This window comes from Paramormyrops kingsleyae, chromosome 9 (genome assembly GCF_048594095.1).
Source record: "Paramormyrops kingsleyae isolate MSU_618 chromosome 9, PKINGS_0.4, whole genome shotgun sequence".
NCBI classification, from domain to species: Eukaryota; Metazoa; Chordata; class Actinopteri; order Osteoglossiformes; family Mormyridae; genus Paramormyrops; species Paramormyrops kingsleyae.
This window is the reverse complement of record NC_132805.1, coordinates 11,185,756-11,197,761: the sequence shown is the minus strand read 5'-3', so window position 1 is coordinate 11,197,761 and position 12,006 is coordinate 11,185,756. Positions and strand designations below refer to the sequence as shown.

At 39.4% G+C, this 12,006-nt stretch overlaps 1 protein-coding gene and 1 long non-coding RNA gene across 4 annotated transcripts; both read right to left on the bottom strand.

Moving 5' to 3' along the window:
- Positions 1–226: 226 nt before the first annotated feature.
- Positions 227–5,135, bottom strand: LOC111841675 (uncharacterized). Of its 3 annotated transcripts, XM_023807586.2 has the most exons (9): positions 4,951–5,135; positions 4,799–4,829; positions 4,304–4,377; positions 3,426–3,725; positions 3,020–3,343; positions 2,401–2,472; positions 1,352–1,474; positions 1,157–1,227; positions 227–951 (listed from the first exon to the last, which is right to left on the bottom strand). In XM_023807586.2, exons 3-9 carry the CDS (start codon positions 4,344–4,346, stop codon positions 811–813), a joined length of 1,074 nt encoding a protein of 357 aa, XP_023663354.1. In that variant the 5' UTR covers positions 4,347–4,377; positions 4,799–4,829; positions 4,951–5,135; the 3' UTR covers positions 227–810. The 3 variants fall into 3 exon arrangements, with proteins under 3 accessions (XP_023663354.1, XP_072572425.1, XP_023663355.1); XM_072716324.1 differs by having other exon boundaries at positions 4,799–5,135; XM_023807587.2 differs by having other exon boundaries at positions 3,020–3,725.
- Positions 5,136–8,265: 3,130 nt separating this feature from the next.
- On the bottom strand, positions 8,266–11,382 carry LOC140592488 (uncharacterized). Its single transcript, XR_011992793.1, has 4 exons — positions 11,241–11,382; positions 9,743–9,865; positions 9,545–9,612; positions 8,266–9,332 (listed from the first exon to the last, which is right to left on the bottom strand). It is a non-coding gene; the product is annotated as an uncharacterized lncRNA (long non-coding RNA).
- Positions 11,383–12,006: the final 624 nt, after the last annotated feature.

Below are 12,006 nucleotides of genomic sequence, written 5' to 3'. Positions count from 1 at the left end.
CCACTGAGGTTAACGCATTGCTTCTTCACATCAACAGCAGTTTAAATGTCATTATCTGTTTTCTAACAAATTTGCTTATGACACCAAAAACATAGTTCAGTTATGGTTATGTTAGGTGAAAATTCCACTAACTGCTGTTTCTGGTTTAATATGAATAATGATTATTCTTTGATTCATTCATGAAGGAGAGTAAGAAAGATCCTGCACATCATCTTAGCATTTTAATTAAATTATTTATTTGCTGGATTCCCTCCATACAAAGTACAAATGAGTAGCGCGTTAAGTTCACCTAAAATGCAGGTAATTAACACCAAAACACATCTGCATCTGCAAAATATACAATAGAAGCTCATGAGAGTCAACAGTAATGCTAAAAACAACCACTGCAATGTTTATGACATTTCACTGTCACCTCTGTATGTGGTGACTTTAATAGCTACAATGGGTGCACGTTACAATGGGTGCATATTACAATGGGTGCACAGTATTGCCGTCTTTATCCAGCTCTAAGTATGGTCTTCCATTAAAGCTTAATAAAAGTTAATATTTTCCAACTTTAAAAATAATTGTTATCTTAATTGTAGTTCACCACAAACCAAACTTATATTTGCAATCTGTATTTTAACATCTATAAAAAAGGAATTATCTTTTCTGATGTTTACCATTCTATCTGTTAACTTCCACAGTTCATATCTCATGTTGATCATGGTTTACATGGAACTCAGGGAAGAAAAAGAATGGCAGGTCCTCATCCAAACAGGGCCCGTGTCTGATGGCTTTGTGAGTTTGCGCCTTTACCGAAAGCCACTCTCAACCCTCATTTCCAGAAGTGCATGCTGATGGGATCTTGATTAAACTATAAACGCAAGTGTCCTGGCTTTCGATGACACAGTTCTGTTCTGGTTTTGTTACGTTCACCACAGAATAGACATGATATTCAGTTTCATTCATCTGTGAAAAAGGATAAGGCAGTAATAAAATTACAACAGTAATAAAAAAGTATCAATAGCCTTAATAGTAGTGATACAGCAGCAGCACACAATAATTAGTAAATAGAGTTAATAATATTGTGTATCAGATTCTTAGTATTGTCTGTACCATATGGCATTACACACTGGGAGAGGAGTTTGTAGTGAATAAGACTCTGCTAATATACCTCTAGTCTGGAGCTTTCTGTGCTTCTGTAGTTAGGCTCTAGATTTAGTTGCTCATTAGGTGTGGTAATCTCTGAAAAATAATAAAGACAGCAACCTGTTTTAATGTGTTACAGGCCAGAAAAGAGAGACATGCATGCTGCTTACATTCCCATAGATCTCATCACTGTGTCACTGTGCAACATTTTGTGTCTCACCTGAAGATCTTCTATATCTGCAGTGGAGAACCATGCAGAGAAGTAGCAGTGCAAGCAGAGAGGTGACCAAAGTGCCAAACACCACCGCCATTTTATGGCTGGAGTCTTTTTTGTCTTGCGACTCTGAAGAAAATGGAAGAGTTTGAATTAATCACCGACAACCTTGAGAGAAAACAGCTTTAAATATGTCTCTCTACACCGGATGATTCATATGTGATCTCAGATACTCCTAATCCACATAGAATCCACATGAAGTTCTTAGAATAAATGTTTAGCATGCTAATGATTAGCATTTGAAGGTATAGTCAGTATAATCATGTGTCAGATAACAAAGTTTCGTTATACGATGGACTGCATATATGACAGTGATCCCATACGATTACAATATAATGTAAAAATTCCTGTCGCCTTCTGATGTCATAGAGCAACGCAATACTCAGCTGTTTGTGGTGATGCTGATGTAAATAAACCTACTGCACTGCCAGTCTTATACAAGTTTAGCACAAACAATTATGCACACTATATAATACTTGATAATGATGATACATAACCATGTGACTAGTTAATGTATTTACTATACTTACTGATTATCATTATTTAGGGTATACTGTACAGCCTAAGTTTGTAGAAGGCTATACCACCTAGGTCTAGATAAGTACACTCTATGATTTTCGCACAATGATGAAATCCCCTAACAACTCATTTCTCAGAATGAATCCCCATCGTTACACAATGCATGACTAGGTGTCTGACAGAGCTGTCTTAATTATAAGTGAGCTGGGTGCCATTTCTATTTCTGTATACTAAAAACCAGAATCATTTTGAATCTACACCAGTGTTTTCCAACCCAGTCCTCGGGGAACCCCGAACAGTCCACAGTTTTGCTCCCTCCCAGCTCCCAGCCAATCAGGAACACCAAATACCTGGTACAGGTCCGCTGGGAGCTGAGAGGAAGCAAAAACCTGGACTGTCCGGGATTCCCCGAGAACTGGGTTTGGAAACACTGATCTACACCATCCACTGTGGAGTTTGGTGAGATTTATCCTTACCATGGCCAGTTTGGTTCCAAGATTCAGTAGTTTGGCCCAAACCCCCATGGTTCACATTATCCACGGGGCTTCCTACCACAGGGAAGATCATGGACAGAAAATGAAGGCCATAGTCACCAAGCGGTGCATGAAACTCAAAATTAACTAAGCCGACCTTAAATCTGAGAAATAACTGAGTCACGCCATGGGTTAACATGCCTCATCCTACAAGTTTTCTGTCGATATGATCCCCAAGTACAAAGGATTAAAAAATAAGTAAATAAGAATCTTCCCAGTTTAGGCTGATGAAGAGGAGGAAGAGATGGAGCACTGAGATATGCATTTTAAAATGATCAGTTAATTAATAAGCAGAATTATATTGTTATTATTATAAAACATCTCTGTTGGATTGGTTAAAATTCCTCCTGGTGTTATTGGAAGAACAAAGTGACTGCATTATCTATAGAAGTAAAATACCAGATTTCTGCCAATTTTCTGATATGGAGGACAAAATATGCTACTTTTTTTTTTTTTTTTTTGGACAAACTACTGATATTACAGATCTTGGGCTGAGAATCATGGTCTATTATTCACTTTAACTTATGAATCTTTCCCCGGCTATTTATTAAGTTCTCCTTACCTGACTGAACGTACAAGTTAACGGTTAGCAGGTTGATCCAGTGACACGGACGTTTCTGTACCCAGCACCTGTAGTTCCCTGCATCACTGCTGTCAACACCAGACAAATAAATAGATCCGTTTGGCAGCATCTTGTGGTCTTTCGGCTTTTCCGTAGCAGACCGACCATGGAGGGTGAAAGTTATGACCGGTTTTCCAATTGATTCAGACGTCCACTTCACATTGGCTGGACTGTCCATCTTATCTGCCTCTTCGGTTGGACAAGAATGAGTAAAAACACTGCCCGGCGCGGCGATCGCCTTCGTTTTGTTCCCCAGATATGTCTCTACAGTAATTCAAGGTAAAAGGGTGAAATCTGATCAACATGTAGTCAGCTGACATTGGTTTAATCTCCATATACGTCTTACCTTTTAACAGTAACAGGGAAGCGTTTGTTACTTCGCAAAGATCGTCTTTTCTACACAGTTCACAGGAGTAATTTCCCTCAATCTCTCCTGTCATACTCTCAATAACAAGTGAATTGTCGTGTGAAATTCTGACTTGGGTTTGTAAGTTTGCGTTGTAGTTCCTCACTCCATCTGTACCACTGGAGATTAAAAAGGATTTCGCGCCGTTTCTATAATAACTCCATTTCACTTTCGAGAGTTTTCTTTCATTTCGACAAGGGATTTCAACTTTTTCCCCCGGCCGGGCGCATAACTGTACAGCTGTGCAGGGCAAACAGAAAGAGAAACCTTAAATTACATTCAAAATGTTTAATAAAAATGGTCAATTAAAATTAGAAGGTTAAGCCTGCGACGTCGAGTAGCCTAAATGCGCATAAAATAAACATCTGCAGTTGTATTTTATTTAGCCTACTTGTTTCCTTTCCGGTGTTATCATTATAAGTACATTACCAAGATGAATTTCTAACGCAAGTTACGATTATCATTATGTGGTAACATTTTTAAGTGCGTTAAACATGAAAAAATGTTAATATCTTTAGCAAAACGGCAAATCACAACGTTTAATGTTCCTTAATAATAGTCTATACATACCCGTAAATAGTGGTGTTGAAATATTAATAAACTCAAGAGAAATAAACCCAATAGCCCAGTTTAACAATTCATTGATCCATTTTATTAATATGAGGATCGAAATTTGGTTCTTTTTCAGAACTGCCGATGTTTTGCACAAATACGATCTTACATTTACATTACATTTATGGCATTTGGCAGACGTCCTTAGCCAGAGCGACTTACGTATAATTGCTTAGACATCAGTGACATCATTCTGAATTACTTACCGTTTATTGATAAAATCTGGATCCAGATCAGAAACGGTAGCATATTGACAGCCGGGACATTGAACACAAGAAGACTGTACGGTCCGACAGAAATGTGCAAAAAAAACAACAAAAAAACAACAAAAAAACAAACTTACGCAACATCCTGAACATTTCAATTCACTACTTTTACACATACAAATGTCAGAGATTTCTTGTTAAAAAAATCAAATAGGCTATGTCACATACTCCACACGTAATTAAAAATATTTTTAAACTAGCATTGTTTACACCAGCTAACACGCATTTCCAGTTATTCATTAGGCAATTTCAGTGCTAAACATGGGCGCAGAGAACGAAATACATGACTTCCTGTGTTCTGCGAACATATATCTGTACTCGATAGAACAAATATGTTGTATAAAATGAGTAACTTTTTGTGGTTTATATGTCGTCATTGTATTTTTTTTTTAGTGGAATGTGATGCCAAACATCAAAGAAAATTTATCAGCTTACCATAGTCATCACGAAAAAATGAGATGTACTACTGTGATCAAATAAAAAAAAATCCATTAGCGATTTCACCCTCGATTATTCTAGTTTAGACGCTGGCAAGATTTGTTTAATTAGCCTATTCATAAGCTTATTTAATGTCCATAAGTGCTTACCTGTTAATGTCATCCGACAATCTCAGACAGCTGCAGAAAGTAACTGTTTCACACGCACCAGTTCTGCACGGCTGTCAGTCACTGAAGCTTGCGAGGTACCCAGGAAACACAACTACGCCACCAACTGGCGCATTTAGGTATGGGCGCCTTGGGCAGACACGCAGGGGAGCGTAAAAAACCACTTGTGACATTTGCGCGGTAGGTTTTCTATCGGCTCATTTGCACGTCATGTCATAACCTGGTCCCGGTTTACAGGTTCCTGCGTCTCGACTGGGAACATTTGTACTCTGCACAAAAGCAAATGGGACCTTTACGCTAAATAGCCATAGGAAACGCAACACGTTTTGACGTATGATTTCGTAGGAAACTACACCGCCAGTGGCGTGCACAGACATTTTGGGGGGCAAGTGCTCCAGGGGGAAAAAAGGGCACTTTTTGCATATGTGGAAAACCTTTTCTTTTTATAATAAAAAAACGCACAGGTTAAATGCAATTTGACTTTTATTTCAAAACATTCTCTAAAAATAGACGAAAATGTATGAGAACGAATAAGACTGACTGTGGTCATTACAAGAACAGGGCAGAATGGTCGTTTTCACAGGCAATTGGGAACTGCCTATTTTTCCTTTAGCAAATTAATGTGTTAATGTTGCCAATATGTTACACCAAAAAAAATTAACATGTCTAACCAGTGCTTCTCAAAACTTTTAACATGCACCCCCAACACCGTACCCTTCAAACTACCAATAACAACGTCACTGTTCTGTCACAATCAGGTCACAACACAGTGCGTAAATGTCTGCGAGCATCGCTGAGTCAGTAACAACCAGTTAGGCTAAAGACTGCATCTTTAGACAGTTGGACGGTGTTCTAACTTTCTCACAGGAGACACCTACTAAAGACAGTCAAAGACATTAATTTCAATCTTACCAAAGTAGGACAGTAGTTGACGTTAGTTATGGAAAGGCTAATCCACAAAAACGGAGAAACGTCCATAATTCTATTATTCATAATCATGTCAAGGTTTTAGGTTTTTCTGCAGTTCCATCTCTAAAAAGTGTGATGTCTTCCCGTCACTGACTTCAGTTTGAAAACTTTGTATTTATTCACAGATTTCCGTGAGATCATCCTAAAATTTGTAACGAAAAATAGGCTCAAAAGAGCCCTCTGCCTAACGGCATGTAGCCTATAGCATAACGTGATATTTTCAATAGTGTATGCAAAAAGGTCGGAATTGATGGAGAGTGGGGTTGCCTAAATGGTTTAGGTTACATTTTAAATGTGTCGTTTTTTTGTTTATCCATATGGATGGATGGAGGGGGCAAGCTGGCAAAGTTTGTCATGTGCAGTTTCTGACAGGCTACTTCACAACAAAACAATTGCAGGTTGGTCTTAGAGGGCAAACAGAATAATTTCACTCGATTCATGGGTTACCTGACTGGTTGGGAAGGGAAAGAGCTGCCGTGTTGTCCGCCGTGGCTCCCAGTCGCTATAGTTAGCCTACTATGCCTACTCCAAGTAGTCCTATGTCATGCCGCTGCTACACGCCTCACAACAAATGAACTGCAAGCGTGTTCACGTGACACGGTGACAGTGAAAAAGCGACAGGCTTCGGGTGTCTTTGAAGAAGGGGCACAAATCAAGCCATTATTTTCACACCTTTTTAAATCGCGCAGCTTTATAAAAAAAAAAAAAAATCACGTCTTTCAAAAGGGCACTTTTTTGGACTGAGGGCAAAAGGGCAAGTGCTTCAGCACCACCTCGTCTCTATCTGTGCACGCCAGTGTACACCGCCATCCCAAAACGATGGAGGATAAATACATCGTTAAGTTATTTTTTAGATATTGGGGGGATCGAGCCAATTGTACATCAGCTGTAGTTACATGTACAGAAATGTACAGAAATTGTACAGAATGTACAGAAATTGACTCTGAGGAACATTTTTGTACCATTGGGGGTACAATAATGCTGTTTGTACCTTGGGGTACAAATCTGTACTTGAGTTGTACTCTTTTCTGTGATAGTATAGGCAAAAAGTGACAGTCACGAGGTTAAATTAAAATACAATTAGAAGACTGACCCATGTTCTTTCTGTATTACATTGCTGACCTGGCAGTACATTGACACACTATAAATAAGACACTGAATGACTAGAGTTTACGGGGGAAGTTATAGCCTAAATTAAGTCATCAATCATCCACCTATGAACTGTTTATTATGGTTGCAGTTATGGTGGGGGTCAGATAAATCCTATTTCAGACAGCATAAGCAAGACTAGGGCCCACCCTGGATAGGAGGCAAGTCAATCACTGGCCACATATTTACCATGGAAATCTGTGCAACAAGAAGAGAATATGCAAACTCCCCACAAAGAGAGCAGAAGCAGGAAACCCATGTGGATGTTTTTGCCAGCAGAAGTACCCACTCAGTTAATGTGCTGCCCTGTCATCAAACCTTATGGATAAATCCACCAAGTGCTCTTTGTCATTTATTTGTGTTCTCAAAGATGCACGTTTCTGGGGGAAATGTACTGATTTACTATACTGGTAATTTTATATTACCTGATGATGAACGTCATATTTAATGGTCTTATGAATTATATAAATGTCAGAACATCAGATGTGTGCAACTGTTCTAAAGAAGTGGTCTTGCAGTGTTTTAGTCTCACCACTACTTGAGGTTAACATATTGTTTCTTCACATTAACAGTGGTATAAATGCCATTTTCAACACCACTTCTTTCTGACAAACTTGATAACAAAAACCAAAGTTAATAAGCAACCAAACACATAGTTCATCTCTGGTTAAGCTGGGTGAAAATGGTACTAATTGCTATTTCTGGTTTCATAAGAAATGTGTTTATTCGTTGTTTCATTCGTCAAGGACAGCAAGAAAGAGCCTGCACATTATCTTTACATTTAAAAGAATTTATTTGGTGTACACTTTCCATACAAGCTCTGCAAACGAATAGAGCATTAAGTTCACATAAAATGCAGGCAATTAACACAACACCACCCTTGCATCTAGCACTGTTGTGCGACCTACAAAATGTACAATAAAAACCCTTGAGAGTCAACAGTGGTGCTAAAAACAACAACTGCAATGTTTATTACATTTCACTGTTGCTCCTATAATTAATAGGTATGTGACTATTTTAATAGTGCACATTCAATGGGTGCACATCCAATGGGTGCACATCCAATGGGTGCACATCCAATGGGGCACATCCAATGGGTGCACATCCAATGGGGCACATCCAATGGGTGCACATCCAATGGGGCACATCCAATGGGTGCACATCCAGCTTTATGTACGATCGTAGTATGAAAGGTTCAAGAAGGTTTAAAAAAAATCTAAGTTAGTTCCAGCTGTGTCATCAACTTCTGCAGTGTGCATTAAATGACCAAAAGTATGTGGAAATAGTTTGTCAACATCATATGCCATTATTATTAATATGAAGTTGGTCCACCCTTTGTTGCCATAATAGCCTCTACTTTTCCAGGAAGGCTTTGTTAGAACATTGCTGGTCGGATTTGCTGCCAATCAAGTGGAGTTTTTATGTTGGAAGACTGGGTCCCTTTCTGTGAGTTTGTATGATCGACCACTTTGCAAATGAACTTGCTCCCAGACATTATCACTGCACAATATTTTGTGCCTGACCAAAGCAGCTCTGACAAGGTAGAAATTTGGGGAACAGACTTATTGGAGAGATGGTGCCCTAAGACAGTGCCAAGTCACAAGTCACTAACCTCTTCGTACGATGAAGCATTCTACTGCTAATGCTTGTTGAAGGAGATTGCATGTCTGCATGCTTAAATATATACCCGTGTTAGCAATGGCTATGGTGTAACTAGCTAATTGAGGAGCAAATTTTTAAAGCTCACTCAGTCCACAGGATATGTAAATGGGATAAGTACCATTTCTGTGGACTGTGAAATTTAACAAAAGAACGTCACTGGACGACATGAGGACTGAGTGAATTTTGCTTCCCAATACTGTAACATGCGATGAGGAAGCCTGACATTGACGGTCCCCTCTCAAATACAACAAGAAACTGAATGATTGACTTTTCAAAATTTGCTCTTCAATGCCTCTAGTAATAGGGGTGCCACATACTTTTGGCCATAAGGCGTATCTCACGTTAATGAGATGTAAAGGAATCCATCTTCTCAACACAATTTGCAGGTCAGGATGGACTTTTCATCCAATAAGGAACGAAGGGACTTGTGTCTGATGAGTTTGTGCCTTCGCTGAAAGTCATTGTGAACCCTGATTCCCAGGAGCAGATGCTGATGGGGTCTTCAGCAAATGATATATGCAAATGCTCTTACTTTCATTAATACAGATCTGTTCAGGATTTACCTCACATTCAGTTTCACCAACCTGTAAAATAACAGAAGGAAATAATAAAAAATGTATACATTAATAATGTAATAAGCATCATAAGTGGCAATGGCACAGCAGCTGTAATATAACAATTAGTCATATAGAGTCAAAAAGGCTGTGTATAATAGATTACAGCATTATCTATGCCATAAGCATGAAATTACATGCTGTCTGGGAGTTTTCTGGTGAATACAGCTCTGTTAATGTACCTCTAGTATGGAACTTTCTGTATTTCTGTGTTTCCACTCTTGATTGAAGTGCTTATTAGCTGAAACATCTGCAAAATGATAAAAAAAAAGAGGCAGCAACCTGTTTTAATGTCTTTCGGGCCAGAAAAAGGAGACATGCATGCTGTTTACATTCCCAGAGACCCCATCACTGTGTCACTGTGCAACAATTTGTCTCACCTGAAGATCTTCTATATCTGCAGTGAAGAACCATGCAGAGAAGTAGCAGTGCAAGCAGAGAGGTGACCAAAGTGCCAAACACCACTGCCATTTTATGGCTGGAGTCTTTTTTGTCTTGCGACTCTGAAGAAAATGGAAGAGTTTGAATTAATCACCGACAACCTTGAGAGAAAACAGCTTTAAATATGTTTCTCTTCACTGGATGATTCACATGTGACCTCAGATATTCCAATTCCACATAGAGTTCTTAGAATTAATGTTTAGCATGCTAATGATTAGCATTTGAAAATACATCAGTTGGACTGGGTTACCCCGAAAGACCTGTCTTTATTAGAAGTGGGTTGGCTGGTGTTTCCTTTTCTGTGTACTGCAATCTGGAATCTAGGTTCTGCATCACAAAGCTGGATTTCTGGGTTTGCAACTAACTGATCGGATTTAAGGTAGTGTGGACTAAATGTAAACAAACAAAGATAAAGTCCTTTTAAACTGGGGTACCTTAAATCTGACTACTAATCTAGCTAACCAACAAATCTCGCGTTGTGATACAGGCCCTTGCTATAATCTTCATCATCACAGTCTTCTGCCTTAACTCCACTGTGGAGGTTGGTGAGATTTCTCCTCACCATGGACATTTTGGTTCCAAGATTCAGTAGTTTGGTTCACATTATCCATGGAGAAGATCATGGACAGAAAATGAAGGCCATAGTCACCAAGCTGTTCACGAAACTCAAGATTAGCCTTAAATCTGAAAGTGATTTGACTTAACTGAGTCAAACTGAGAAAATGTCAGATAAGTTGACGGTCATCAGTCTGCACCAGGACAATGTCACTTTTTCTATAGAATGGGATACCTGACGTGTACTGAGATGTTCATATTTGCCTGTCCCAGAGAGGTTTATGGCACTAAAATGGGCATGAAAATCTGGCTTCTCATTCACACCTTTATGCACTATAGTATGACATGCCTTGTTTCCATCTGATTTTTAAAGCATTAAATCAGTTTGGGCCAGGACAATGTCACTTTTTCTATAGAGTGGGATACCTGACGTGTACTGAGAAGTTCATATTTGCCTGATGGGGCATATTTCCAGGCCTGATAAGGGGTGGAAATACGTTTGTGTTTGTCTCATTTTCTGATAAAATGCACACATACTATTACTGAAACTGCCCAGATATGTACTTTCCTCAAAGTGGTAACAAGTCAATAGAATCGTGTTCAGTTAATACGAATCGAAAGCCAAATGTAGTTCTGAAGGTAAGCCTCGCTAAATGACCCCCTTACAGGCGCAATCGCGTCATTGCATTCGGGTGTGCAGCATTTAAGGTAGACCGGAAAATCCGAATAAGGAGCTGCGAATAAGGAACCAACTAAAGCCTCGTACTTCACACCTACTGAAATGCATGAAAAAAACCAACCAGTTCAACACGAGGTTACAGTACTTTATGCGCACGGAGACTGCGATAGACCGAAATAGTCGTTAATACACTTTACACACACCAGTTCTTAAAGTACGGACTGGTTCCCGAATAGCTTCATTATCAAACGTCTATTAAGAGCCTGTCCTCATCGAAACTTGCGAGGTGCCGGGAAAACGCAACTACGCCACCCAGTCAAGGATAGCACCTGCTTTCTGTCATTGTGCATGACGAATGGCTTGCGAAGATTCTAAATGAGAAATACTCCGACGAGAAACGCGTAAATTCCCCGGGACTCGGCTCCCCCTGGCGGCTGTGACATTGAACTGTCTCATCTACGCAAGGTAAAGATCGCCGAATGCCTGTTGCCGAGTTGAGTCATACATTATCACTACAATATCATTTCTTTTCAGTTAACTGTTTGTCTGATTTTAGTTTTTTTTATGTAATTTTATTATTATATATTATATTATTATTTTCTTTTAAATGTGATTTTAATGTATTTTATTTAAATGTGCTCTTTTGCCTATGTAAAGCACTTCGAATAGCCTTGTGTCTGAATTGTGCTATACACATAAACTTGCCTTGCTTGGCCTTGTCTTACCTGCCTGCCTTGCTGCCCATTCATATGTATAGGTGCCCCCATTGTTGGATTATTATTCTATGGAGCTGAGGGCCGTCCTGGGGCAGGGGGTGGATGTCGCGGGACTGGAGTGGCGTGAGATGTTTGCCTTTTCCCGGACTGAATCCACCGCTTTCTCCTGGGCCGGATTCTGGGTCACCACAACATCAACAAGTACAACAAGTTTTGTCTTAGATACTAGTGCAGTGTCACCCTGTGTACTTGT